This window comes from Zonotrichia albicollis, chromosome 15 (assembly GCF_047830755.1).
Source record: "Zonotrichia albicollis isolate bZonAlb1 chromosome 15, bZonAlb1.hap1, whole genome shotgun sequence".
NCBI classification, from domain to species: Eukaryota; Metazoa; Chordata; class Aves; order Passeriformes; family Passerellidae; genus Zonotrichia; species Zonotrichia albicollis.
Window position 1 is genome coordinate 1,932,792 of NC_133833.1, and position 24,027 is coordinate 1,956,818.

At 52.0% G+C, this 24,027-nt stretch overlaps 1 protein-coding gene across 1 annotated transcript in view; it reads left to right on the forward strand.

The window, feature by feature from the left end:
- The window catches only part of STK10 (serine/threonine kinase 10), a 41,122-nt gene that overhangs the window by 11,632 nt on the left and 5,463 nt on the right, over positions 1 to 24,027 (forward strand). The window contains exons 2-12 of the mRNA XM_074552057.1: positions 147 to 311; positions 13,067 to 13,115; positions 13,885 to 14,034; positions 15,987 to 16,059; positions 16,654 to 16,848; positions 17,837 to 17,918; positions 18,698 to 18,832; positions 19,511 to 20,203; positions 21,387 to 21,517; positions 22,722 to 22,845; positions 23,798 to 23,977. Coding sequence (XP_074408158.1) covers positions 147 to 311; positions 13,067 to 13,115; positions 13,885 to 14,034; positions 15,987 to 16,059; positions 16,654 to 16,848; positions 17,837 to 17,918; positions 18,698 to 18,832; positions 19,511 to 20,203; positions 21,387 to 21,517; positions 22,722 to 22,845; positions 23,798 to 23,977 — 1,977 coding nt within the window. The remainder of the gene's footprint in view (positions 1 to 146; positions 312 to 13,066; positions 13,116 to 13,884; positions 14,035 to 15,986; positions 16,060 to 16,653; positions 16,849 to 17,836; positions 17,919 to 18,697; positions 18,833 to 19,510; positions 20,204 to 21,386; positions 21,518 to 22,721; positions 22,846 to 23,797; positions 23,978 to 24,027) is intronic.

Here is a 24,027-nt window from a genome sequence, read left to right on the forward strand (position 1 = left end):
CAGTGATAAATGTTAAAAGCACCCACAACCCAAAGCTGCTCCAGGGTGGAGTTTCCATCCCTGGAGGAGTCCAGGGAGCAGATTCCAGAGCTCAGCAATTTGCTGCTCCTCACTTTCTCTGCACTCACCCTGGCTTTCCCTTCCAGGCCAAGAACAAGGAGACGGGAGCTCTGGCAGCTGCCAAGGTCATCGAGACCAAGAGTGAGGATGAGCTGGAGGATTACATGGTGGAGATTGAGATCCTGGCCACCTGTGACCACCCCCACATCGTCAAACTGCTGGGAGCCTTCTACTGGGATGGCAAGCTCTGGGTAAGGCTGGGCTGGCACATCCTGCCCCTGTCATGGTGAACAAACCCCTGTCTGGAGCTGCTTCAGCATCAGAAATGAGTCATGAGCTCACTCTCTGCTCAGGGCCTGGATTTTCCCTGCTGTCCTCATCACCAAACTCTCTTCTCACTAAAGCTGCTGGTAAAAACCCGAGGGAGGCCCAAGGGAATTCACAGGGAAGTTGGAGTTGGGGCTTTTCCCACCATTAAGGGTTTGTAAAGGGAGAAAAAGCATCACCAATAAGTTCCCCTCTCTTTTAAAGCACCAGCTGGAAGGGTGGCTCTTCCAAGTGATTTTCTGGATTTGGGGCTCAGCCCCTGCAAAGCAGAGGCACCTGATAGCAAGAGCTGCATTGTGGAGGGGCAGGGACATAAAATGCAGTGGAGTGGGCTGGTGCAGGGGCTGGAACAGCAGGTTCCTGCAGCTCTCTCCCCTTGCCCAGCAGGTTTATAGGTGGTTTTTCATTTCCCCTGCCTGCTGTTTCTCTCAGAGTGGTGGAAGCTTCAGAGGAAGCTGAGTGTGAAATGCTCCTTCCTGTGCTCTGTGCAGGGCATGGAGGGGCTGAGGGAGTGAGCCCTTGGGTGCTCAGCTCTGTGCCTGGGTGAGGATTGTGGAAATCAGGTGAACAGGAGCATTTCCAAACCCATCTCAGTTCATCTGCTCCTCCTTGAACTGCAGCAAGTCAGGAGGTGGCAAAGGGTGCATCCAGCAGCTCTGCTGCTTCTTCCTTCCTGTTTTTAATTTCTCAGATACCTCTGTGGCCTCCCTGGGTAGATTTAATCGAGTTAAAGAGGAGACCTCAGCTTTTGGGGCTTGCCCTGGTGTGAGCTGGGCTGTTGGAGCTGCCAGTCCCTGCCTGTGGTGCCAATCCCAGCCTGGCTCCCTCCTGGCAGTGCAGGAGAGGGATGTTTCATTGGGCTGGTTCAGCAGCACCTTCTGCATTGTCAGCACGTGTTTTCTTTGTTAAAATCCATGGCTGAAGGCCCTGAGCTCTGTGGGACACCCAGCTTGCAGTGCTGGAGTGTTTCTGCTCTCTCTTCTGCTCTGAAGGGAGCTGAGCTGTCCCCTTGGTATTTTGGATGGATTCTGAGCCCTGGCTGTGTTAAGAGCAAGGTAAATATGTACTCTGTGAGGAAGGGAAGGACAAACATCCCTCCTAGGATTGGGATTTGGATGGATTGCAAGTGCAGCAGGATTAATCTGAGCTAAAGTAAAAAGGCAAACACAGCCTGAGCCGGGGTGAGAGATGAGGCTGCTTCAGCTGCCAACCTTATCCTGGCTTCACCTCCCTGCCCTGCTCTGAAATGTCAGCCCCATCCCTGCCATGGGGAGCTTTGCCTTCCTTCCTTCCTTCCTTCCTTCCTGGAGGAACAGGGATTGCAGAGTTCCTTTGTGCCCTGCCAAAATTAAACTCTGCCACAGGAGCCTCCTGTCTGGGGCTCCCCCCAGGGCAGGGTCTGGGGTTCTGTCAAACCCTCCCTGCAGCCCCAGCATTGTTCTGGGACCAGGATCCTTCTCTTTATCTCATTTTTGGAGTAGCATTTGCATTTCAGTGCTCAGGCTGGTTTTATTAATATTCCAGTGTTTCCCTGGCTTGGAGGGGAGTCATTGAGCCAGGCTGGTTTACTTCTGCAAGGCTTTTAGTCCCCACCAGATTTTCCCTGAAGTCAGAACCTTCCTCTGCTTGGTGACCAGTGCTGCTGGGGAAAATCTGCATCCAAACATAAACAGCAGCTTTTATTGCTCTGCCCACATCCCCTCCTCGTTGCTGTCTGTGCAGTTGTTTGAAGCAGCATTTTCCTGCAACATTTGCATGCTGGGTGCCTGGATTCTCAGATAAAACCTCTGGGGGTGCCTGTCTGGTCAGGAACCCTCTGTGGCTTCCTTGCTCCTCACAGCCCAGCATGGAATGGGAATATTCCAAGTGAGCAGCTCCAGATGTGCCCAAGCTCCTGGGTGGCAGCAGCTTGAATAATTCACAGTGCCACAAGCTCTTCCTAAATCACTCTGGCTGTTCTTTCCTTGGGGAAATGTGTGAGGAGCCCTCTGCTCCCCCTGAGCTGGGTCAGGTCCCCCTGGCTGTGCCAGGCTCCTCTTTGTGCTCCAGCAGCCAGGAGAGGACATGAAATGAAATATTTATGGAGCAAAAGACCTTTCTGTGCCAGGGGAAATGGCTCATCCTCCTGCAGCTGCTCAGAAATCCACAGCACTGGAAGGAAAGCACAAACCAGAGAGTTCCTCTGGGTTTTATACCTGGTTTTTAAGTGCAAAAGGAGGAAAACCCTAATTCTTGTGTGGGATGGAGCAAAGCCCGCTGTGAGCAAGGGTTGGGAGAGCCCCAGTGAGTTCCCAGGGATAAATCTGGTGTGATAACAGCATCCAGCATGAACTTTCTTGGCATTTAAATCCTCAGCAGAGAGGCTGTGCCCTGCCAGCAGCTCCTATCTCGTTCCATCCCCCTCAACCTCCTTTCCTTTGCTCATGGCAGAGGCCAAGAAGTCTTGTGCTGCTTGAAAACAGCCCAGGGAAGCTGCAGAACTGCCCTGGTGGGAGCTTTCAGGATTTTATTTTATTTTTATTACAAGCCCCGTGGCATTTCATGTTCTTTTGCATAAATCCTGGCTGCTGGAAATGGGGGCACTGAATGAAAGCTGAGATTCTCATGCTTTCTTTTAGAGAGCTTGGTTTGAGTCCTTGTGGCTGGGACACATTTTAAATTCTCTTTTCCTGCGCTGTGATGCAGGACTTGGAAACACAGAAGCAAATCCCCCTCACCCAATATAACACAGCTTTTAAAATGGACTTTTTAAAGTTATTTGTGGCTTAGGAACGGGGCTGAGAGGGGGTTTGCTTGCTTTGAACAGGATTTTCCCTGATAATTATTACAGCATGGGAAAGGAGCACAACAACAGCTCTTGTGTTTTGTGTCCCTCTCGAGGGCTGCGTGGCTGGGAGTCTTTTTTCCCCCCTTCCAAAACAACAACAAAAAGCCAGGCTGAGAGCTCAGAGGAAGGGAGGAACTTTTGATGTGCTGCTGCTGCTGCAGCATTCTGCAGTTCCCAGTGTCTCCTCCCGCAGCCAGAGCACTGATAACGCACAGGGGAGGAGAATTCTGTTTGCTGTGACCTTTCCTGCAGGAAACCTCTGCTCCCAGGGCATGGTGGCTGTGCCCAGCCAGCCCAGCAGCAAACCCAGGAGGCTGAGATGCTGCAGCACTGAGGCTGCAGGAGCCGCTAGAAATTCAAGGTATCTCTAGAAAGTCAAGATATCTCCAGAAATTCAAGGTATCTCTAGAAAGTCAAGATATCTCCAGAAATTCAAGGTATCTCTAGAAAGTCAAGGTAGCTCCAGAAATTCAAGGTATCTCTAGAAAGTCAAGGTAGCTCCAGAAATTCAAGGTATCTCTAGAAAGTCAAGATAGCTCCAGAAATTCAAGGTATCTCTAGAAAGTCAAGATAGCTCCAGAAATTCAAGGTATCTCTAGAAAGTCAAGATAGCTCCAGAAATTCAAGGTATCTCTAGAAAGTCAAGATAGCTCCAGAAATTCAAGGTATCTCTCGAAAGTCAAGATAGCTCCAGAAATTCAAGGTATCTCTCGAAAGTCAAGATAGCTCCAGAAATTCAAGGTATCTCTCGAAAGTCAAGATAGCTCCAGAAATTCAAGGTATCTCTCGAAAGTCAAGATAGCTCCAGAAATTCAAGGTATCTCTCGAAAGTCAAGATAGCTCCAGAAATTCAATGATCTTAAAACATTGTTTGGGCCCAGGTGTTGAAGCACCGTGCTGGTGGTGGGACAGCTTTTCCAGGGAAGCCCTGGGCAGTTTTCTCCCCCTTTCCTGCTTCTCCCTGCCCCAAGGTTGCCATGGCAAAAGGGGTTTTGAATGAACAGCTTTTTCCTGGAGATCAAAGCAGGGGTTGCTGCTCCGTGCAGGTAACCCTGCCTGCCTGGGCCTTTTGGGGAATGGCTCATTTAAGCAGCTCAGGGTTTCTCCTGTGTGGGTACAGACTCCCACAGCTGGCACAGACACTCCAGCTCTGTGCTGCTCTTTGTGCTCACATTAAAAAAGCCCTTTGCATTTGCTGTGGGCAGGCCCTGACCTGCCCAGCCAGGCACTTTTGGGATTGCTCCCCCTTTGATATGGATGTTGACTGGAGATTTGGGCATTCTTGAAAATCCTGTAGCATAAAGAAATGTTCATTATCCCATGCACTCGACTGCTGGGCTATGTAAAGCATCTGCAGCCTCTGAGGCTGGCAATACCTTTCCTTTAAAACGAACAGAAAAGGGAGCTGATAGCAGGCTCAGATTCCCCTCAGTTTTCCTTAGCAGAGGGAGGTTATCACAACTTGCAGGGATGTCTTGCAGGGCGAGCAGCCTGAGCTTGGCTGGGTGCCCGTGGGGATGTGTTTGTGTGAATGCTGCACCAGAGCAAGGCTCTCCAAGCTGCTCCTCTCCATTCCCTGAGGAATCCCGTGCCTCTTTGTGTCCCTTTAAAGCTCCACTTGGCAGCAGAGCTGCAGCCCTTCCTACTTGGCCTCCTGCTCCTGGAGCTTTGTACCAAACTTCCCCCAGAAGTTGTTGAACTTTGTCGTTTGAGCTGGCGGGACTGAGCGCAGCCCAGGGAAAGCCCAGGAAAACAAAGAGATCCCAAACTCTGCTGAACAGCTCACCAGAGGAACAGCAATCCCTCCCCTTCCTCAGCAACACAAATCCCAATCCCTGTGGATCTGGCAGGGCTGGGGAGCTGCTGCAGGATCAGCCCCGCTGGGAATAGCAGCACTGAGGGGGTGGGGTTGGCTGGACCGGTTTCCAAATTCCTACCAGTCCAGAATTTGGGCAGAACTGCAAAACACCCCCAGGAGCTCCAGCAGGGTGGGTAGGAGAGGAGCAGGTGTGGGCAGAGAGCAGCAGGGCACTGCCTGGCCCTGGGAATGCAGCAGGGACATCACAGCGTCCCCTCCCTGGCCTCAGGGCAGCTCCTCGGCCAGAGCTGCAAAAGTGGAAAAAGTGATGCAGCCCAGTGGGGTTTTGGCGCTTTGCTGCGTTTCCTGGGTCAGCAGTTTGCTGTTCAGAGCAGCACAATTGAAGTGGGTGATCACTCCTGCTGCAGCTTTGGGGCCGTGTCTCTGCCAGCTGGGATGAGATGGGTCAGATCTGTGGGTGACATCTCCTTCCTTTCTCTCTGCCTGGCCATTCCCAAAGACCTGGAGGGAATGTTTTAGGTCAGATCTCTGGGTGATATCTCCTTCCTTTCTCTCTGCCTGGCCATTCCCAAAGACCTGGAGGGAATGTTTTAGGTCAGATCTTTGGGTGACATCTCCTTCCCTTCTCTCTGCCTGGCCATTCCCAAAGACCTGGAGGGAATGTTTTAGGTCAGATCTCTGGGTGACATCTCCTTCCCTTCTCTCTGCCTGGCCATTCCCAAAGGCCTGGAGGTCTAAATCTTCTTCTGCTGGAAATCTGGGCAGCAGGATCCACAGGCTCCCTCCATGCTGTGAACGTGAGCTTCAGCATTCAGCCTCCTGGCAAGTGATCCTAAATCCTATTCTGGGTAAAACTGGGGGGTTTCCCTTAAAACAGAGAGAAACCGAATGATTTTTAGCAACCCCCCAAAATGATTTATGTATCAGGCAAATTGCCACAGCCCAGCTGAGTTCAGGAGTGCTCCTGCAGGTACCAACAGGACGGTCTAAAGGAGAAGAGAAATCTTTGTCTGCCACCCTTTGCACAGGATAACGTTGCATGAAGAGGTTATTGAGGTAATAATTCCTTGTGATTGCACAGCCTTGTCATCTGCACACCCTGGAAGGCTTCAGAAAAGGCCTGGTGTCATTATCCTGGCTCTGAGAGAAGGCACAGACAGGGATTTGCCTAATGTCTCCCCAAGGGTAAATGGCACTTGGGAATGAGTGCTGGGTGCTGGGTCCCAGTGCAGGGCTGGAACGTGAGGCCAGAGCTTCATGAAAAGAAAAGCAGAGCAGACAAGAAGCCTTGTAGGCAAATCAGCTTTCAAAGCACCTGAAAACTTTGTTTAGGACTGAATTGCAATGAGCCACGTTCCCACTTGGCTGGATCTCCCAGGGAATGCTAAGGAGCAGGGTTTGCATAGACAGGAATATTTATGAACTCCCTGTGGATAGGAGACAGTGCCTTGAAACCCAGCTTCAGCAAGGAGGGATAGCTTGCAGGTTTAAACTTTATTCTGTGTCAGATATAGCCTGAAAGTTGTCATTTGCAGGGAGGGAGGGATGTCCTTTTGCAGACCTCGTGGCCTGGAGTGATCATTGACTTCAAAGCCCTCACTGGAACTGTTAACCAGCAACACTCAGGGTTGTGTGATGGATCCAGGCACCCTGTGCTGGAAATTGGGGATGATTAGGACAAGGGGTTGTTTCTAAAAAGCCCTGGAATTGTTAAACAGCAACACTCAGGTTGTGTGATGGATCCAGGCACCTCGTGCTGGGAATTGGGGCTGATTAGGAAAAGTAATTGTTGTTTTTAAAAAGCCCTGGAACTGTTGAACAGCAACACTGAGGTTGTGTAATGGATCCAGGCACTCTGTACTAGGAATTTGGGGATGATTAGGACAAGGGCTTGTTGTTTCTAGGGAGATGCCAGGCAGGAGTGGAAAACTCCTCAAGCCCTTTGCCAGCTCTTCACTGCATTCTCCTGGTGGCCAGGTGAGGCTCTGGGGCTGTGCTGGAACTGCTGACTCCATAAAAGCCACCAGGAAACTTGTGCTGGGTCAAACTCCAGTGAGCTTTGCCCTCTGAGATGCCTCATCTCCCTCAGAGGCCGACACAGGGCACTTGGGGCATCTTCCCACTGAAGCAGCAACTTCTTCCTTTTTGCTATTTATATCTGAAACGATTCCTGGAGTTTCGCTTCCCATCCCGTAACAAAGTGGACTCGGTGGCCTCCAAATGCTGATAACTTGGTGAGAAAAGGGATCCCACTCACAGCCCTCCCAGCAGCCCAAGGAGCTTTTTGCAACATCAAAACCATTTGGTTGAACTCAAAGGAGTTTCAATTTGTGCTGCCAACATTGCAGTAGGGATGGGAATGTTTCTGCCATCTGTGGGGGGCAGTCCAAGGAAACATTTTGTCATCTTGCAGTGATTTAAATGTGCAGAACTCATCCCCAGTTTCCTTCAGATCAGCAGGGAGCCCTGCACTTTGCCAGGAGTATTGACTTTGTTCTCCATAAAGTTTTCTTACTCTGAAACTCCCTAAACTTTGTGTTCCTTGTTTCCTGCCCTGCATCTTCTTCCCCCCACCCCTTATGGGGACAGCCTTTCTTCATTTCTGATTTCAAATATTTTTCTCTGTAGGTTATTTTGTCCAGCAAAGGGGGGCAGAAAAGGTTTATTATATTTAAAGTCTCTGAATGGTGTCCTTGTCCATGAGGGAAAATTGGCAAGCTTGGAGCCTTCTCTTACAGAGAGGGAATTATTTCACTTCCACCTACAGCATATTTGCCATGTCAGGCCAGCTTTTGACATTTGTGTTGCTCTGGGGCAGCCAAGAGGCTTTTGGTGGCTTCTGGATTGTTCTGTGCCCTCTCTGTGGCTGCTGAGGGCTGGCTGCAGCTGGAGCTGGTGGCTTTTGCAGCTTTTGCAGGCCCTTGGGTGTTGTCCCCTTTTGTCTTGGTACTGCTCTGGCCTTGTGATGTTGCCAACATCTTTTATGAGAAATCCTTTCCTTAGGATTTTTCCTCCTGAGAAGCTGAGAGGCCTCAGGAACAAAATGTAAACATTGATTATCTGCTGCTGTGGAATGCAACAGGTGCATCTGTGATTGGTCTCATGTGGTTGTTTGTAATTAATGGCCAATCACAGTCAGCTGGCTCGGACAGAGACTCTGAGACTGAGCTTTTGTTATTCATTCTTTCCTATTCTATTCTTAGCTAACCTTCTGAGGAAATCCTTTCTTCTATTCTTTTAGTATAGTTTTAATGTAATATATATCATAAAATAATACATCAGCCTTCTGAAACGTAGAATCAAATCCTCATCTCTTCCCTCATCCTGGGACCCCTGTGAACACCGTCACATTCCTGGCTCCAGGAATGAGCCTGGGATGGATTTCGTGGTTCAGCCCCAGCAGAGAGCAGGAGCAGCTCAGCCTGGCTCTGGGTGAGCCCCCGTCTGGTGGAGCAGTGATTTCCACCTGGGTGATTTCCAGATTGGAGCAGGGCTTGGAAAAGGAGTGTCCCAGCTGGCCCCAGCCCTGCTGCACTGCAGGGACACCACAGGGACACCACAGGGACACCCCAGTGCTCCCTGGCATGCAGAGGAAGGAGCCAGATGTGCCCACAGGGGTGCCCAGCAGGGCTTTCCTGGCACCACCACCCACTCACAGGAAAAGCAGCCAGGAATCCTTCACATTCAGCAGAACCACAGCAAAGGGAGAAGGGAAAGAGCCCGAGGAGCTGGGGGGCCTGGCTGCTGCAGCTGTGCTGGTGCTGCACACAGGGAGGAGCTGTGGGTGTGAGGGTGGCAGTGAGAGGGGCACAGAGCAGGTACAGGCACTGCCAGCTCCAAATCCCCCCTGCTCCTGGAGCTTTGGGCCATCTCCACATCTGGATGGAGAGAAGGTGGCCCAGGTGTGATGGTGGCAGGAGGGAACCTGACACATTTCCTTCCCCAGCTCTCTCTGCAAGTGCAGCACGGTTTCCTTTATCAGGTTTGGTTTCTCTTATCTCCGCAGCCCCTGCGTGCCAGCCCAAGGCTGTGCTGGGGGTGCTTTCCACTGTGGGTGACAAGGACACCTCAGAGCTGGCCCAGAAACGTGGCAGGGCCACGTGGGTGCAGCAGGATGCTGTGGCTTGCACACAAACACAGAGGGCCCCACTGCTGCAGCCTGGGAGGAAATGGTGAGGGCTGGAGCTGTGCTCAGCTCCTGGGGCAGCCTGGGGGGGTCTGGGGGCATGGCAGGGCCCTGTGCCCACTGGGGGCTGCAGGTCTTGTCACGGTGTCACAGAATCACCTGAGGGTACCCTGAGCTGGAAGGGACCCACCAGGATCATCAAAGTCCAGCTCTGATCCTGCACTGGGCCCCAAGTTGAAACTAATTCATTAAGGCAGATAAAACCCAAAATCTGGAATGTCCCCAGAGCCAGCCTGGACAATCCCAGCTCCTGCAATCTCCCACCATGTGAGAGAAGGTGGAGCAGATGGGATGGGTGGCAACCTGACAGCTTTTCCTTCCCCAGCTCTCTCTCCATGTGCTCCAACCCTCCCATCTCCCCCTCGTGCCCACACAGCGATCCCACAAATGATGGGCAGAGGGGTCTGAACCCTTTCCATGACCTCCTGGAGGCTCTTAATGAGATCCCTTGATTGCTGCAGGGCTGCACTGCACATCCAGCACAGCATTTCCCCATAACCCCTTGTGTGTTCACAGATATTCAGAACACCAACGGGGAACAAATCCCCCCACACAGGGATGGCTTTTGCTTTCCACCCCCTGGCCCTTCCTGCCTGCCAGGGAAGGTTTGTGGGCACTGCCCTGGGGTGAGTAAGAGCCAAACCCTGCTGGGGCCAGCAGCTGTCCCACCCTTGGCCACTGGGCACTGTTTGGTGACATTATCTCTCCAGATAAGCTTTGTATGTGTGGTTTTGCTCTTTGCTTTAGCCATGTAGAAAGCTCCAGACATGCCCAAGAGGCAGGAGCTGTCCTGCCCAGAGTGGCAGCAGTGAGCTGGGGCTCGGTGCCACCTTGGGGGTACCTGGGCAGGAGAGGCTGCTTCTGGTTTGTCAGAGGCTGCTCCTTGGTTTTTGTCACCCAAAATGCCTCCAGATCCTGCTGTGGTGAGCACAGCATCAAGATGAGCCATGGGGAAAATCGAGGTGACCAGCAAAGCCCTTTAACTTGAGTGGAATTTCTCTTATTAAATTAAATTTAATGTTTATTAGTACCTGGGCAAAAGAGGCTGCTCCTGGTCTGCCAGACCCAAAATGCCTCCAGATCCAGCTGTGGTGGGCACAGGATTAAGATGATCCATGGGAAAAATCGAGGTGACCACCATTTACCTTGAGTGGACTTTCTGTTATTAATTTAAATTTAATGTTTATTAGTACCTGGGCAGGAGAGGCTGCTCCTGGTTTGTCAGAGGCTGCTCCTTGGTTTTTGTCACCCAAAATGCCTCCAGATCCTGCTGTGGTGAGCACAGGATCAAGATGAGCCATGGGAAAAATCGAGGTGACCGCCATCAACTTGAGTGGATTTTCTCTTATGAATTTCAGTTTAATGTTGCCCGTTGCAAAGGCTTTTTGGAAAGGAAAGGTTTTGTGGTGTCTGCACGCAGACCTCAGTGTTTTTGTTTTGTTTCACATGTTTTATTGAAACCGTCACAAAGGTTTTCACCGGTAGTGACAGCAAGTTCCTTTCTATTTCAGCCCAAATCTGTTGTGTGTGTGCAGGCGGAGCATCCCCTGGAGCTGGGATTGAGTGAGCCCAGGGGGTTCTGAGCCCCTTGGCTGGGGCTGATTTGGGGCTGTGGTTGCTACTCTGTTGTGTGGCTCAGATAACTCAGAAATGGAGCTAAATGTGACTTTTGGGGTGGTTGTATGGACTGGAAGCCAAAACATGGACGGTGGATTTGTAGGAGCTTTGATGTGGCACAGGAACCCTGTGTCCCCCCAGCTGCTGGGCTGAGGAAGTGCCTGGATTTCCTGGGACAGTGATTTCCTCTGCACTAAAATCCTGGAAGTCCCTGGGTTTGTTGTGCACAGGAAACCATTAGGAACAGGATGTTTGCTGCCTGCACACCCACAGGGCCCCGAGCAGCATCAGGAGGAGGAGCTGTGGGTGCTCCCAGCCCTCACACAGCTGCTGCTGTCACCTCCATGGCAGAGCCCTCTCCAGGCTGGCCCTGCTCCTGAAGGAAGTGTGGACGATCTGGGACATTGCCAGCTCTGTTTGTTTAAATCGCATTTGGGGGGGGCTGAAACCAGCTCGTTATTTTTTTAGCTGCTCTGGCCACACTCAGAATTATTCTTTGGCATCTCTGCCCTTGTTGAGAATGCCCATTTGGGAGTTGAGAATGCACATTGGGAAGTTGAAAATGCACATTTGGGAGTTGAAAATGCCCATTTGGAAGTTGAAAAAGCACATTTGGGAGTTTCCCAGTGCCCAGCTGCATTCTGCTGTGCCTGGATGCCCACACAGGGTCACGCTGCTCCAGAGGGACTGGTGCTGCTCATTTCCTCACTGCCAGCTGCAAACCTGGCTGGAATTTTGTGAGGTTTGCTCTGAGCAGCCCAGGAAGGGCTGGTGGCCACTGCTGGTTTATCGTGCTCTGATGAATGTGGTGAGGAACACCACAAAAGCAATGGGTGGGAATGCTGCTCCTGGGGCTGTTTGGGGTGGCACTGGGGCACAGGGCAGCTCTGTGCCTGGGGACAATTCCTGCCTTTCCATGTGCTCAGGAAGCTGCTGGTGCTCTGGTTCAAGGCATTAAACAACAACAAAATGTTGGTATGTCCCACTGATGCTCTGCTGGCCCCGTCCCTCCTGCCAGGCTTCACCTGCATGCGTGGGCATTGGTTCTTCTGCTTTGGGAATGGTTCAGCTGTCTTCTTCCCAAATATTTCTCCCCACCTGCCTGTTTCAGCCCTGGCCCTGGTTATTCTCCTGCAGTGGTGCCTCTGTCACCCCTGGCCAGGTTTGTCCCCTCAGTTTGTCCCTCTCTGGCTCCTTGGATCTGTGCTGATGGCCCAGAGCAGTTCCAGCTGTGCTGCAGCCCAGTCCTGCTCCTGCTCCCCATTCTCCCAGAAGGTGATAACTGCCCTTCCCTTGGCCATGCAGGGCATCTCAGGGGTGGGATGTGGCTCTCCTGGAGCTGCAGGATCAACCCATGAGAAATGGAGCCTGAACCCTCTCCCCTGAGCTCCTGGGCCAGCGCTTGGAGCTGCTCTGAGAGATGTGACCCCTGTGGATGGGTTTAGAGAGCTGAGCTGTAAACACTGCTCAGGGCTGTCCTCAGAGTCACCTCTGGCATTTCAGCACTCTGTGTCACCTCCACGAGGAGCAGAGCTGCTTGGAGAGGTGAAGCACCTCTTGTAATCCCTGGCTGCTTGAAATTGTAATCAGCTGGTCTGAGCAGCCCCAGAGGGGAGCAAGGAATGGCTGAGCCTGTGCAGAGCTCAGGGGAGGGGATCTGCATCCCTGAGGTGCTGGGGACAACTCATGGCACGCAGATGTGTGGCACTGGCAGGGCTCTGCACATCCCTGGGGAAAAGGCAGCATCTGGGGAATGTGCTTTCCCTGTTTATTGACACGCTTTCCCCTCAAACTGCTCCAAATCAGAGAGCAACGAACTACTGAGCAATGTGGGGAAATAAAAACAGCTAAAAACCCTTCCCTAAAGACACCAGAGCCCTCCCCATCCCTCCCTTGGCAGGGAAAGCCCTTTCTGAAGCCTCTGAGCCACGTCAGCTCGCAGCTATGACAGTCATCCCACCCTGCTGGCAGCGCTGCTCCCCGAGCCAGGGAGGGATGGGAACGGGGCAGCCCCAAACCCTGAGCCTGTGCTGGGGTGGGCACCGGGTACGGGGTGCTGGGGGTGCCTGGGGTGGCACCTCACCCCAGGGCTGGGAGCTCCTCCCAGTGCCCAAGGGGAGCTCTCACAGCTGGGCAGGGAATCAGGGAATCCAACCCAGCTCTGCTCCTCTCCCCTCCCCTTGCCCAGTGGGGCCCAGCCTGGCTTTAACGCTCTCTTTGCCCCCCCCAGATCATGATCGAGTTCTGCCCGGGCGGGGCCGTGGATGCCACCATGCTGGGTGAGTGCAGCTGTGCCCAATATATAATATAATATAATATAATATAATATAATATAATATAATATAATATAATATAATATAATATAATATAATATAATATAATATAATATAATATAATATAATATAATATATAGATTAATATATTATTATCATCATATTAATATAAATTAATATCTTGGATTAATATATATTACTATATTAAGATATTGATATATATATATTAAATCTATGTTATAATATATGTTGAATATATATTTTATATATTGAATATAATATAATATATTAAGATTAAGAATGAATCTGACTCCCTGTTCCTCTGAGAACATGGAGTCACATTCATTCCTTCCAGCCACAGGGGACCCCAGAAAATACCACACCTGAGTGTGCTGGCATTGAGGGATGATGCTCCTCTGCTCCTCCCCAGGGACAGCTGGAGCTGCATTTGCAGGGTTTGGGTGTCCCTGAGTGTGCTGGCATTGAGGGATGCTCTCTGCTCCTCAGCAGGGAGGTCACTCCTGTCCCTGTGAGCAGCAGAAATGGAATCACTGAATCACAGAGCATTCCCAGCAGCTGCAGGAGGTGGAAATCCTGCTGCAAGTGCTGGTTTAGGGAATAAATCACCTTTACAAGCTGATTTCCATCATCCCCCACTGCTCTGACACAGGGACAGTGGCTTTGCCATGCCCTGCTGGGTGACCTGGCCCTTCCTGCTGCTCAGGTGAGCATCCCCTGATCCCTGTCCTGTCTGACCCCCTGTCCCTCCCTGCAGAGCTGGACAGGGCCCTGACTGAGCCCCAGATCCAGGTGATCTGCCGCCAGATGCTGGAAGCTCTGCACTACCTGCACAGCAAGAGGATCATCCACAGGGACCTGAAGGCTGGCAACGTGCTCCTCACCCAGGATGGGGACATCAAGCTGGGTGAGTCAGTGCCCTGGCACCTCCCCAGGGACAGCTGGAGCTGGATCTGTGGGGTTTGGGTGTCCCTGAGTGTCACTGTCACATTTTCTGAAAAATCCCTTCACCAGGATTTCTTCTCCTGGGAAGCTGAGAAGCCTCAGAGAAAAATGAAAACAATAATTATCTGATTGCTTCTCCTGTGTTTTGCTGCTCTCTGGAACGTAGTTTGAACATTGTTTACCAACAGGTGGTTGTTTTATTGGTTTCATGTGAATTGTTTTGACTCAATGACCAATCACAGCCAGCTGTGTTGGGACTCTGGAAGGAGACATGAGTTTTTCATTATCATTCTTTGTAGCCTTCTGTCTGTATCCTTTCTCTATTCTTTAGTATAGTTTAGTATAGCATATAGAATAGAATAGAATAGAATAGAATAGAATAGAATAGAATAGAATGTATTTTTAATATAATGTAATATATTAGCCTTCTAAGAACATGGAGTCAGATTAATTCCTTCCTGCCATGGGCGACCCCAGAAAATACCACACCTGAGTGTGTTGGCATTGAGGGATGCTCCTCTGCTCCTCCCCAGGGACAGCTGGAGCTGCATTTGCAGGGTTTGGGTGTCCCTGAGTGTGCTGGCATTGAGGGATGCTCCTCTGCTGCAGGAGGAGCAGCAGCACAAGGAGGGGAAGGTTTTGTTCCAGGGAAAGGCAAATGGAGCTTCAGCCCCCCCGATGGATTTTTCCTCCCTGAATTTATTTAATCCCTCTCTGAACCCGATTTCTGTGGGTTTTGGCCTGCTGAGCATCCTGAGCAGGGGGTGCCAGCTGGCAGGGCTGGGAGCTGGAGGAATTCCTCTTATCTGCACAGCAGCTTTGGTGGTGACAGGGGCAGCCTTGCCAGAGGGTTCCTTTGCCAGCTCTGGAGTTCAGCTGGCACCCAACGAGTGCTGCAGGAGGGAGGAGAGGTTGGGTTTGTGTGCAGGACAGGCAGGGACACCCTGAGCTCGGGCTGGGGATGGGTGACAGCTCCTCCAGCTGCCCCCAGGGCTGTCCCAGGGAGCAAACCCACTGAGTGGGCTCTGTACCCCCTCCAGGGCTGACCAGTTTAACCTGGGCTGAGCTCAGAAGGGACAAATCAGGGAGAGAAGGAATGGAACAGCAATTTGGTTTTTCTGCTCTAAAATCAGGCTTTTTGCTAGGAAATAGGTCCTGAAATCTGCTGTGGATGAATGTAGCACTTTGGTTTTTCTGCTCTAAAAATCAGGCTTTTTGCTAGGAAATAGGTCCTGAAATCTGCTGTGGATGAATGTAGCACTTTGGTTTTTCTGCTCTAAAAATCAGGCTTTTTGCTAGGAAATAAATGCTGAAATCTGCTATGGAGGAATGGAACAGCACATGGGTTTTTCTACTCTAAAATCAGGCTTTTTGCTAGGAAACAATCATAAAATCTGCTATGGAGGAATGTAACAGTATTTTAGTTTTTCTGCTCTAAAATCAGGCTTTTTGCTAGGAAATAGGTCCTGAAATCTGCTGTGGATGAATGTAGCACTTTGGTTTTTCTGCTCTAAAAATCAGACTTTTTGCTAAGAAATAATCTGGAAGTCTTCTATTGAGGAAGGTAACAGCACTTTGGTTTTTCTGCTCTAAAAATCAGGCTTTTTGCTAGGAAATAATCCTGAAATCTGCCATGGAGCTGCTTTTTTTTGCAGAAAGGAGCTCCATTTCCTCACAGACGTGTAAGGTTTGGCAGGAGGGGGTTGTTGTGCCTGTTTTATAGCACATGGGAGAGGAAAATCCCGGGGGTCATGTACCCCAAACCGAGTTGAATTCCTGATGCTCAGCTCAGAGGACACAGCCCATGGCATCAGTGTGTGTTGTTTGCTCTCCAGTCCGTGTCTCAGCCAAGTGTGCTAACTCAGAAGGCTTTTCCAGCTTTCCTCCAGCCTCTAATGTTACTGCTCTTTGCAGCTGACTTTGGGGTGTCTGCCAAGAACATGAAAACCCTGCAGAAGCGAGATTCCTTCATTGGGACCCCTTACTGGTGAGTGCCCTGCTCATGGAGGGCTCCACTCCTAAAAATCAGCTTTGCAATGGAGCTTTGGGGGGTGCTGGGCCACTCTGCTTTAGGGTGGGAGGATCTGAATGAGGATTCTTGGCCATTTTCTTGCACATTTCAAGGGTTTTCCTTGAGCAGAGCTGTGAGAGCTCTGTGTGCAGCAGAGGGGTCACAGCGCTCCAGGCTTGCAGGGTCACACAAGTGTGCTGTCCCCACCCCGGGGGTGACATGGGCTTTGAAGCCTCTCCAAGCACATGGGAACGAGGCCCTGCCCCAGAAACACAACCTCTAAATCACCCAGCTTGCTGGAGGAGTGGAACTGCACGGATTAATTGATGCTCTGAGGCAACATCCGTGCCAGATGTCAACGGCCTGGGGGTTTTCTGGGGAAAAAGGAGGGGGCTGCACCCCGTGGAAAAGATGCTGAAACCCGGGGCTGGGGGGAAAAGCTGTGTTTTCTGCAGCTCTGGGGAGGAAAAGCTGTTTCCTGCAGCTCTGTGGGTTATTTGTGGGCGTGGGTTATTTGTGGGCGTGGGTTATTTGTGGGTTATTTCATTGCTGCTGCCCTGCCCGTCGCAGGATGGCCCCGGAGGTGGTGATGTGTGAGACCATGAAGGACACTCCCTACGACTACAAGGCTGACATCTGGTCCCTGGGCATCACCCTGATCGAGATGGCCCAGATGGAGCCGCCCCACCACGAGCTGAACCCCATGAGGGTCCTGCTGAAGATCGCCAAGTCCGACCCGCCCACGCTCAGCTGCCCTTCCAAATGGTGAGGGGGCACCTCCCAGCTCTCACATGGAGAAAAACCAGTTGGTTTTAGCAGTTTTCTTTCATTTGGGTAGGGTTTTAGCTGTGTTCCAGCTCCAGCTGTGTGCAGGGGGCTGGGAAGGCGGTGCTGGCTGAGGGCAGGATGCTCACAGTGTGCTCAGAGGGTCCAGGCAGCACAGGGAGAGCTGCTGCTCACCCACAGAGCCCCCAAAACCAGAGAGCTGCTGCTCACCCACAGACCTCCCAAAAAACCAGGGGTGACCCCTTGGCTGTTCTCAAAACAAGCCATGTGTATGAAAGGCAGATTTTTCTCTAAAGCTGGAGATGGCCAAGAGCTCCAGAACTGGTTTCCCTGAAGTCTGGAATGCCATTTCTGCATGTAAAAGAAAACTAAGCCAGTTCAGTTAAAGAAAACAAGCCACTAATTTTCATTTATTTATTTATTTAATGTACTTATTTCTAAATGATAAAAGCTGCAAGTGACTGGCAGAGCCCTGGAGCCACAGCCCTGTCACAGTCATTGTCACAGGCAGAGCCAGGGTGGGAATCCCTCTGGAGCTGCCCAGGAGTGACACCAGGGCCACGCTCTGCAGCTCAGAGCTGCACTTTGCAGGCTGAGGGTGCCCTCCTATGGGGCTCCTGCTCCTTCACAGCCACCCTTGCCCACTGGATGGCTCCTTGTCCCCAAGCAGCTCCTGCTGCCATGGGCTCCTTTGGGGACAGCTGCTGTGTCCTGCCTGTGCCTGGGGCTCAGTCCCCACCATCTGCTGCCAGCACAGGAGAAGGCAAAACCTGGTCCCTGACCTGGCCCTGGTGCTGCTTCTCATACAAATAATCAGAATTACTGAGCACAGGGTTTCCCATGGGAGCAAAATGCTGATTGTGGCCAGTTGCAAGCTGGGGCAGGACCTGCTGAGGGATCAAGCTGATCCCTTTGCTATTTGGGGCCTTTCCTGTGCTGAGTTTCTCACCACCAGCTGTGTTTGAAGGTCCCTGGAGTTCAGAGATTTCCTGAAGAAGGCACTGGACAAGAACCCAGAGACCCGGCCCAGTGCTGCCCAGCTGCTGGAGGTAGGGACAGACCAGAGACCCCAGGCTGGATTCTGATTATTTCTGTCTTGTTTAGAAAGTTTATAGCACTTTTCAGCCACTAAAACTCTCCAAAAAGGATCAGCAATGTTTTTTCCCTTTGGAACAACCTGCAGAGCCCCTGTGGACACCAAGTGGAGCAGAAGCAGCTCCTGTAAACACCCCTGTGGCAGGCAGCTTGGGCTGAACCTGGTTAGCCCTGATTGAAATTCAATTCCTTTCCTCTGTCCCTTCCCAAAATCACAGCAAAACTGGAAGCTGCTGTGAGCAGCGTGTTCCTACTGTGAGCACTGAGTGATCCCAGTGCTGGGAGCAGTGTGATCTTAGTGCTGTGAGCACTGAGTGATCCCACTGTGAGCTGGAATTCCAGTGTGATCCCAGTTCTGTGAGCAGTGTGATCCCAGTGCTGAGAGCACTGACTGATTCCAGCCCCATCCCAATTAAATCTCCCCCCAGGCTCTCTTTGTCCCAGGGATCCTGCCCAGCTCCTGGTGACATTCTGTGGGCAGATGTCCCTTGTCTAAATCCCACTGCTGATTTTTTTTGGGGGCAATTGCTGCCATAAAGCAGCTTTGGGGAGCACCTGAGGTTCAGTGTGCCCTGAACCTCACCCCAATTCTCTCCTGTGAATTCCTCTAGGGGTAAATCCCAGTGACACTGCAAGGAACCACCCCCTCAGGTCTCTGATAGCCCAAAGTCCTCCTTGTGCTCCCAAGGTGTGACTTTGGCCAGCTGACACTTTCCCTGTGCTTGGTTTTCAGCATCCCTTTGTCAGCAAGGTCACCAGCAACAGGGCCCTGCGGGAGCTGGTGGCCGAGGCCAAGGCCGAGGTGATGGAGGAGATCGAGGACAGCCGGGATGAAGCAGAGGAGGATGACTCCTCCGAGTCTGCCTCGGTGAGCAGCTGTGGCTGTGCTGGGAGAAAGAACCTGGTGCTTTTTTCAGCTTCTAAGAACTGGTTTGGGTCACATCAGGTGGAGGGGAAGTGGTTGATCAGGGAGGGAGGGGCTGGGTTGTGGTGGCTGCCAAAGGCATGGAGAAATAATGGTGCCTCAGTGCCCACTCACAGGAGGGGCTCTGAAAAGTGGTTAACAAACAAAAGGAAAAGGGAAAAAAAAAGGGAAGTCAGCCCTGATGCAGGCTGGAGAAACTGGAGAGGAAGCAAAGGCAGCAGCACATGGAGGGAGCTGGGCAGATCTGCCCCTGGGCTTGGCTCTTTGCTGGGGACATCTCAGAGCTGCTTGGGGACACATCTCAACCTCCCTTCTCTGTCACAAAGGGAAGTGGCTCCTCCACAGTGGTGTTAGCCGTGGGAAAAGAAATTTGATGTGCAAATTCCTTATCTGCCTCTTAAACATGTGCAGGTTCTGGGGCTTTTTCATTGCTCCTCTTCCTTTCCCCCAGGATCCTTGGGGCCACCAACCTGGGGCAGGATGGAAGCATCCCAGGGCAGATGTCCTAAAAGGGACATTTCCTCCCAGTGCAGTTCAGGGTGACCTTGCTGTGCCTTGTAGCCCTCACAGCTGTTGAGTGGTGGTGCCAAGCCCAACATCTGTCCTTGCCTGTCTTTGCAGCCCCCTGGGAAGCACAAGAGGGACTCCTCCGAGGTGAGCCAGCTGAGCTTTGATGGGGAGAAACCTCCAGACTCGTCCTTGCCCAAAGCCCTGAACGGCTCCACGGGCACTGGCAAGGACACCACAGAGAGCCAGAGCCACAAAGCCTCAGACAAAGGGGTGAGCAGTGACGGTGACAAACTGGAGAGCAACCACTCCACAAAACCCAGCTCGGCCTCCTCGGCCACCCAGGACAAGCCGGACGTCATCCTGCAGCCAGGACATTTGGGAAACTCAACGGAGGGGAACAAGGAGCCCAGGCCAGGCAGGGAGGAGAGGAAGAGCCTTGGGGAGAGGAAGAGCATCGGGGAGGGGAAGAGCATCGGGGAGGGGAAGAGCATTGAAGAGAGGAAGAGCATTGAAGAGAGGAAGAGCCTTGGGGAGAGGAAGAGCCTTGAGGAGAGGAAGAGCCTTGGAGAGAGGAAGAGCATGGGGGAGAGGAAGAGCATGGTGGAGCGACCAGAGAGCGTTTTCCTGGAGAACTTCAGCGAGGAGAAGCTGGCCAATGGAAGCCTGGAGCCCCTGGGGCCATTCCCCCGCTCCAAAAGGGACTCAGATTCTGGCAGCACTTCGGCCTCTGAGAGCATGGACCTCACCATCTCCTTGTCTGCTGACCTGTCCCTCAACAGGGAGAGCGGCTCCATCTCCCTCAAGGTGAGGGTGCTGGAGAGGGTGCAGGAGAGAGGGACCCTTCCCTAGGAAAAGCTCTCCGGGGTTTGTTTCCATGCTGCCTGTCCCTGGGCTTCCTCAGGCCAGCACAGCATGCACAGCTGGGCTGAGCTGTGCCAGGGGCATGTGGCATGTCCTCAGGTGAAGGAGGAGCTCTTGGTGGAGCTGCTGAAGGTTCATGTGTCCTCTTCTGGCCAGGACACTGAAATCTAGGGGAAGTCTGATGTCTTGGGTCTATTTTGTGTGAAATAACCACGCCATGACCCTGATTTGTCCTTGCTCAAGGGTGAAACCCCAAATGGGGCTCCCTAAACTTTATCCATAGTGCATCACTCTGCTGCTCTTCCTTGGCACTCCTGATCCCAGGGAAAAGCTCATCTGAGCCTGTGCCTCTCAGTTTTCCCAACATCTGGCCTGGTTTGTGTCAGCAGGGACTGCACAAAGACCTCCCTGGCTTCTGGGCTTTTGGTAAAGCATCCTGGAGGCTGGGAATGCTTGACCTGGAGCTGCCCAGACCAGCAGGGCTTCAAGGAAGAGGCAAAATAACTGGAATGGTATTTTCTGAGCTCCGGGAGAAGAAATGCTGTGCCTTGAGGGGGCAGAGGGAAGTGTTGCACAAGATCTTTGTCACGTTGTCTGCATGAGTGAGAAGTTCCCGGCACAGAACATGCCTGAAAACCTTCCTTGGCAAACCCTTCCCCACCTCCTGCTGGGAGCTGGAGAGCCAGCATCCCCCAGAGCAGCCTGCAATTCCTAGTGACTGGAAATGGGATGCTCTTGCACAGGAATTTCCTCCTCCTCCTTTCCAGCACACCTGGAATCCTTGAGGAGGATGCCACACAGAGATTTGCTCTCTGAGTGGATCCTTTAGAAGGGGAAAGGATTTTTTTGGGTTTTTCAGGGAGTAAGCCATGTGAGGAAGGGTCTTTGGGAGGTGGGTCAGGTTTCTTCAGGGTGGAAGTTGTGCTGCTCCATAGTTTAGTATCCAGGCTGGATCTCCAAACTCACCGATGGTTTGTGCTCCGTGTGGTTTCCTTCTGTATGTTCCTCATGAATAACAGAGCGCTAGAATTGCTCTGAGGGCTCCAGTGCAGCTCTGAGGGCTCCAGTGCAGCTCTTGCTGCCCCGGGGAGCTGCTTCAGGGCCTCCTCTCCCCCTGCCACCCCAGGACTCGCGGCTGCAGAAGAAGACCCTGAAGCGCACCCGCAAGTTCGTGGTGGACGGCGTGGAGGTGAGCGTCACCACCTCCAAGATCATCAGCGAGGACGAGAAGAAGGATGAAGAAATGAGGTTCCTCAGGCAAGTGGGGCACTGGGATGGAGGAAAAGCAGGGTTTCTTCTCTGTGAGATAATCCAGTTAAAATCCTCTTTGTTGTCTTGGTCCCACTTGGGCAGGGGAAGGAGGGATTCAGCTCAACATGCAGCAAAATTAACAAGGGGAGGTTTGTTGTGGCTGGCTCTGTCCTCTGGGGATGACTGAACGTGTCCCCAGGGCTGCAGATGCCTGGCTCAGTGGAAATTAGCTGGGAAATCTTCTCAAGATGTTCCTCTCCCTTTTGTTCTCAAATCTCCTCAGACTTCATTAACAGAATGGCCAAGGGAGTTGTAAACTCCTGGAGCATTATTTAATATTCAGGGGTGTATCTTCCCTGCTTGATGACTCCTTTGCAGATCTTACAGCCTTCAAACCTCCCTGACTTATCCTCAGAAAGAGGAGCTGCTGTTTCCAGCTCTGAAATGAAAAGGCCCTTAAAATAATTAAAATACAAATTGTTTCATTTGATGCCCAATTCCAGGCTCCCTCGTGCTGCTCTCAGGGACTCCCTGAGAGGATAATTTGTCCTAAACACTGTGTCCCTGTGGGTGCCTTATTCCTCAGCCCCAATATCAGATTTATGTAAAAGCTCATTAGCAGAGCTCATTTACTGAGGTGCTTTTGGGTGGTTCCTGAGGTGCTTTTGGGGGGTTCCTGAGCTGCTTTTGGGTGAGCTGGATGAGGGGAGGGATGCAATGTCATTATAGATGGGTCAGAATTCGGGAAAACTGCCTTTTTTTCCACCCAAGTATGAATAAGAATGGATACAGAGCACAGAGGCCAGGCCAGAGCAGTCCAGCTTGGGATTTGGGGACCAGTGAGCACTAACCCAGCTGGCACAATGGGTATTTGGGGGACACCAGTGCCTGCAGAACCTCCTCAGGAGCCTTGCCAGGGCTTGTTTGGGAAGCTGTGAATGCTAAAGGGCTTTACCTGTGGGAGCTGATGGTTTTCCAGCCGTTCCCATGAGCAGCATCCTGCTCCCTGCAGTGTCCCAGCGGCTGGAGCACATCAGGCAGCTGGGATGTCCCTCCTGCCTGTGCTCACAGCAGCCCAGGGTGCTCAAAGCTGTGGGCTGCAGTTTCCACTCCCTGCTGAAGCACTCTGCTCGTGGATGTGCCCATCTCTGCCCATGACACCCCTCTGACCCTGCATCTGTGTGCCCCTGCCCACCGTGCCCCTCTGCAGGCGCCAGGAGCTGCGGGAGCTGCGTCTGCTGCAGAAGGAGGAGCACAGGAACCAGGCCCAGCTGAACAGCAAGCACCAGCTGCAGCAGGAGCAGATGCTGCGGCGCTTCGAGCAGGAGATGATGGTAGGAGGGCAGGGAAACCCTGGGAACCCAGCTCAGGGATGCTCTCCGGGTTGGAACAGCCTTGGGCATCACAGGAGCCCCTTTGGGATGTGAAGCATGGATGAAGGATGGAGGTTTTGTGGGCATTAAGCACCCTGGGAAGCACTGGCAGCCTCTGCCTGGCAGGGTGTAGCAGGGAAAGGGTTGTTCTGGACTTTCTTTAATGATCTTTTCTTTGATGTCTCTTCATGGCTACTGTGAGAAACAGTTTATAGTGCTGTGTAATTCACAGGAAAGAAAAAAACTTTAAATAAGAAAGCAGCACGGCCTGAGTGTGACAGCAGGAAATCTGGCAAGGCTCTGAGTGTAAATTGAATAAACCGGCCTCACACATTTGGTCCCTTCTGTTGAAGCAAAATAATATTGTAGCTAATCACACAATGGTGTGGGTTGGAAGGGACCTTAAAGATCTTCTCCTTCCATGGCACGGGGACAGTGTTGGAGCACAGAGCTCCAAATTTTGTGAGGTGTTGGTTGGAAGTTTCCCTCCTCTCTAAAGAGGCTCAATGTGCTCCAAACGTTGTGAGGTATTGGTTGGAAGGTTCCCTCCTCTGTAAAGAGCCTCAACGTTGAAGCACAGAGCTCCAAATGTTTTGAGGTGCTGGTTGGAAGTTTCTCTGCTCTGTAAAGAGGCCCAGTGTTGGAGCAGCTCAGTGTTGGAGCACAGAGCTCCCAACGTTGTGAGATGTTGGTTGGAAGTTTCCCTCCTCTCTAAAGAGGCTCAATATTGGAGCACACAGCTCCAAACATGAGGGGTTGGTTGGAAGTTTCCTTCCTCTGTAAAGAGACTCAACCCAAGCAAGAACACCCCCCCTGTCCCCTTTTATTTTTTCCTCTTTTCACTTTTCTTTTTAAACTTTAGGAAGGCAACAAAGCAAGAACCCTAACCCTAACCCTAACGTTTCCTGGGCAGGCCAAGAAGAAGTTCTATGACACAGAGCTGGAGAACCTGGAGAGGCAGCAGAAGCAGCAGATCGAGAGGATGGAGCAGGAGCACGGGCTGCGGCGGCGCGAGGAGGCCAAGCGCATCCGCCTGGAGCAGGAGCGCGACCACGCGCGCTTCCTCGAGCAGCTCAAGCAGATGAAGAAGGAGGTGAAAGTCTGGGCATGGGAGGGAGGGAAGGTTCCTTGAGAGAAAAGCAG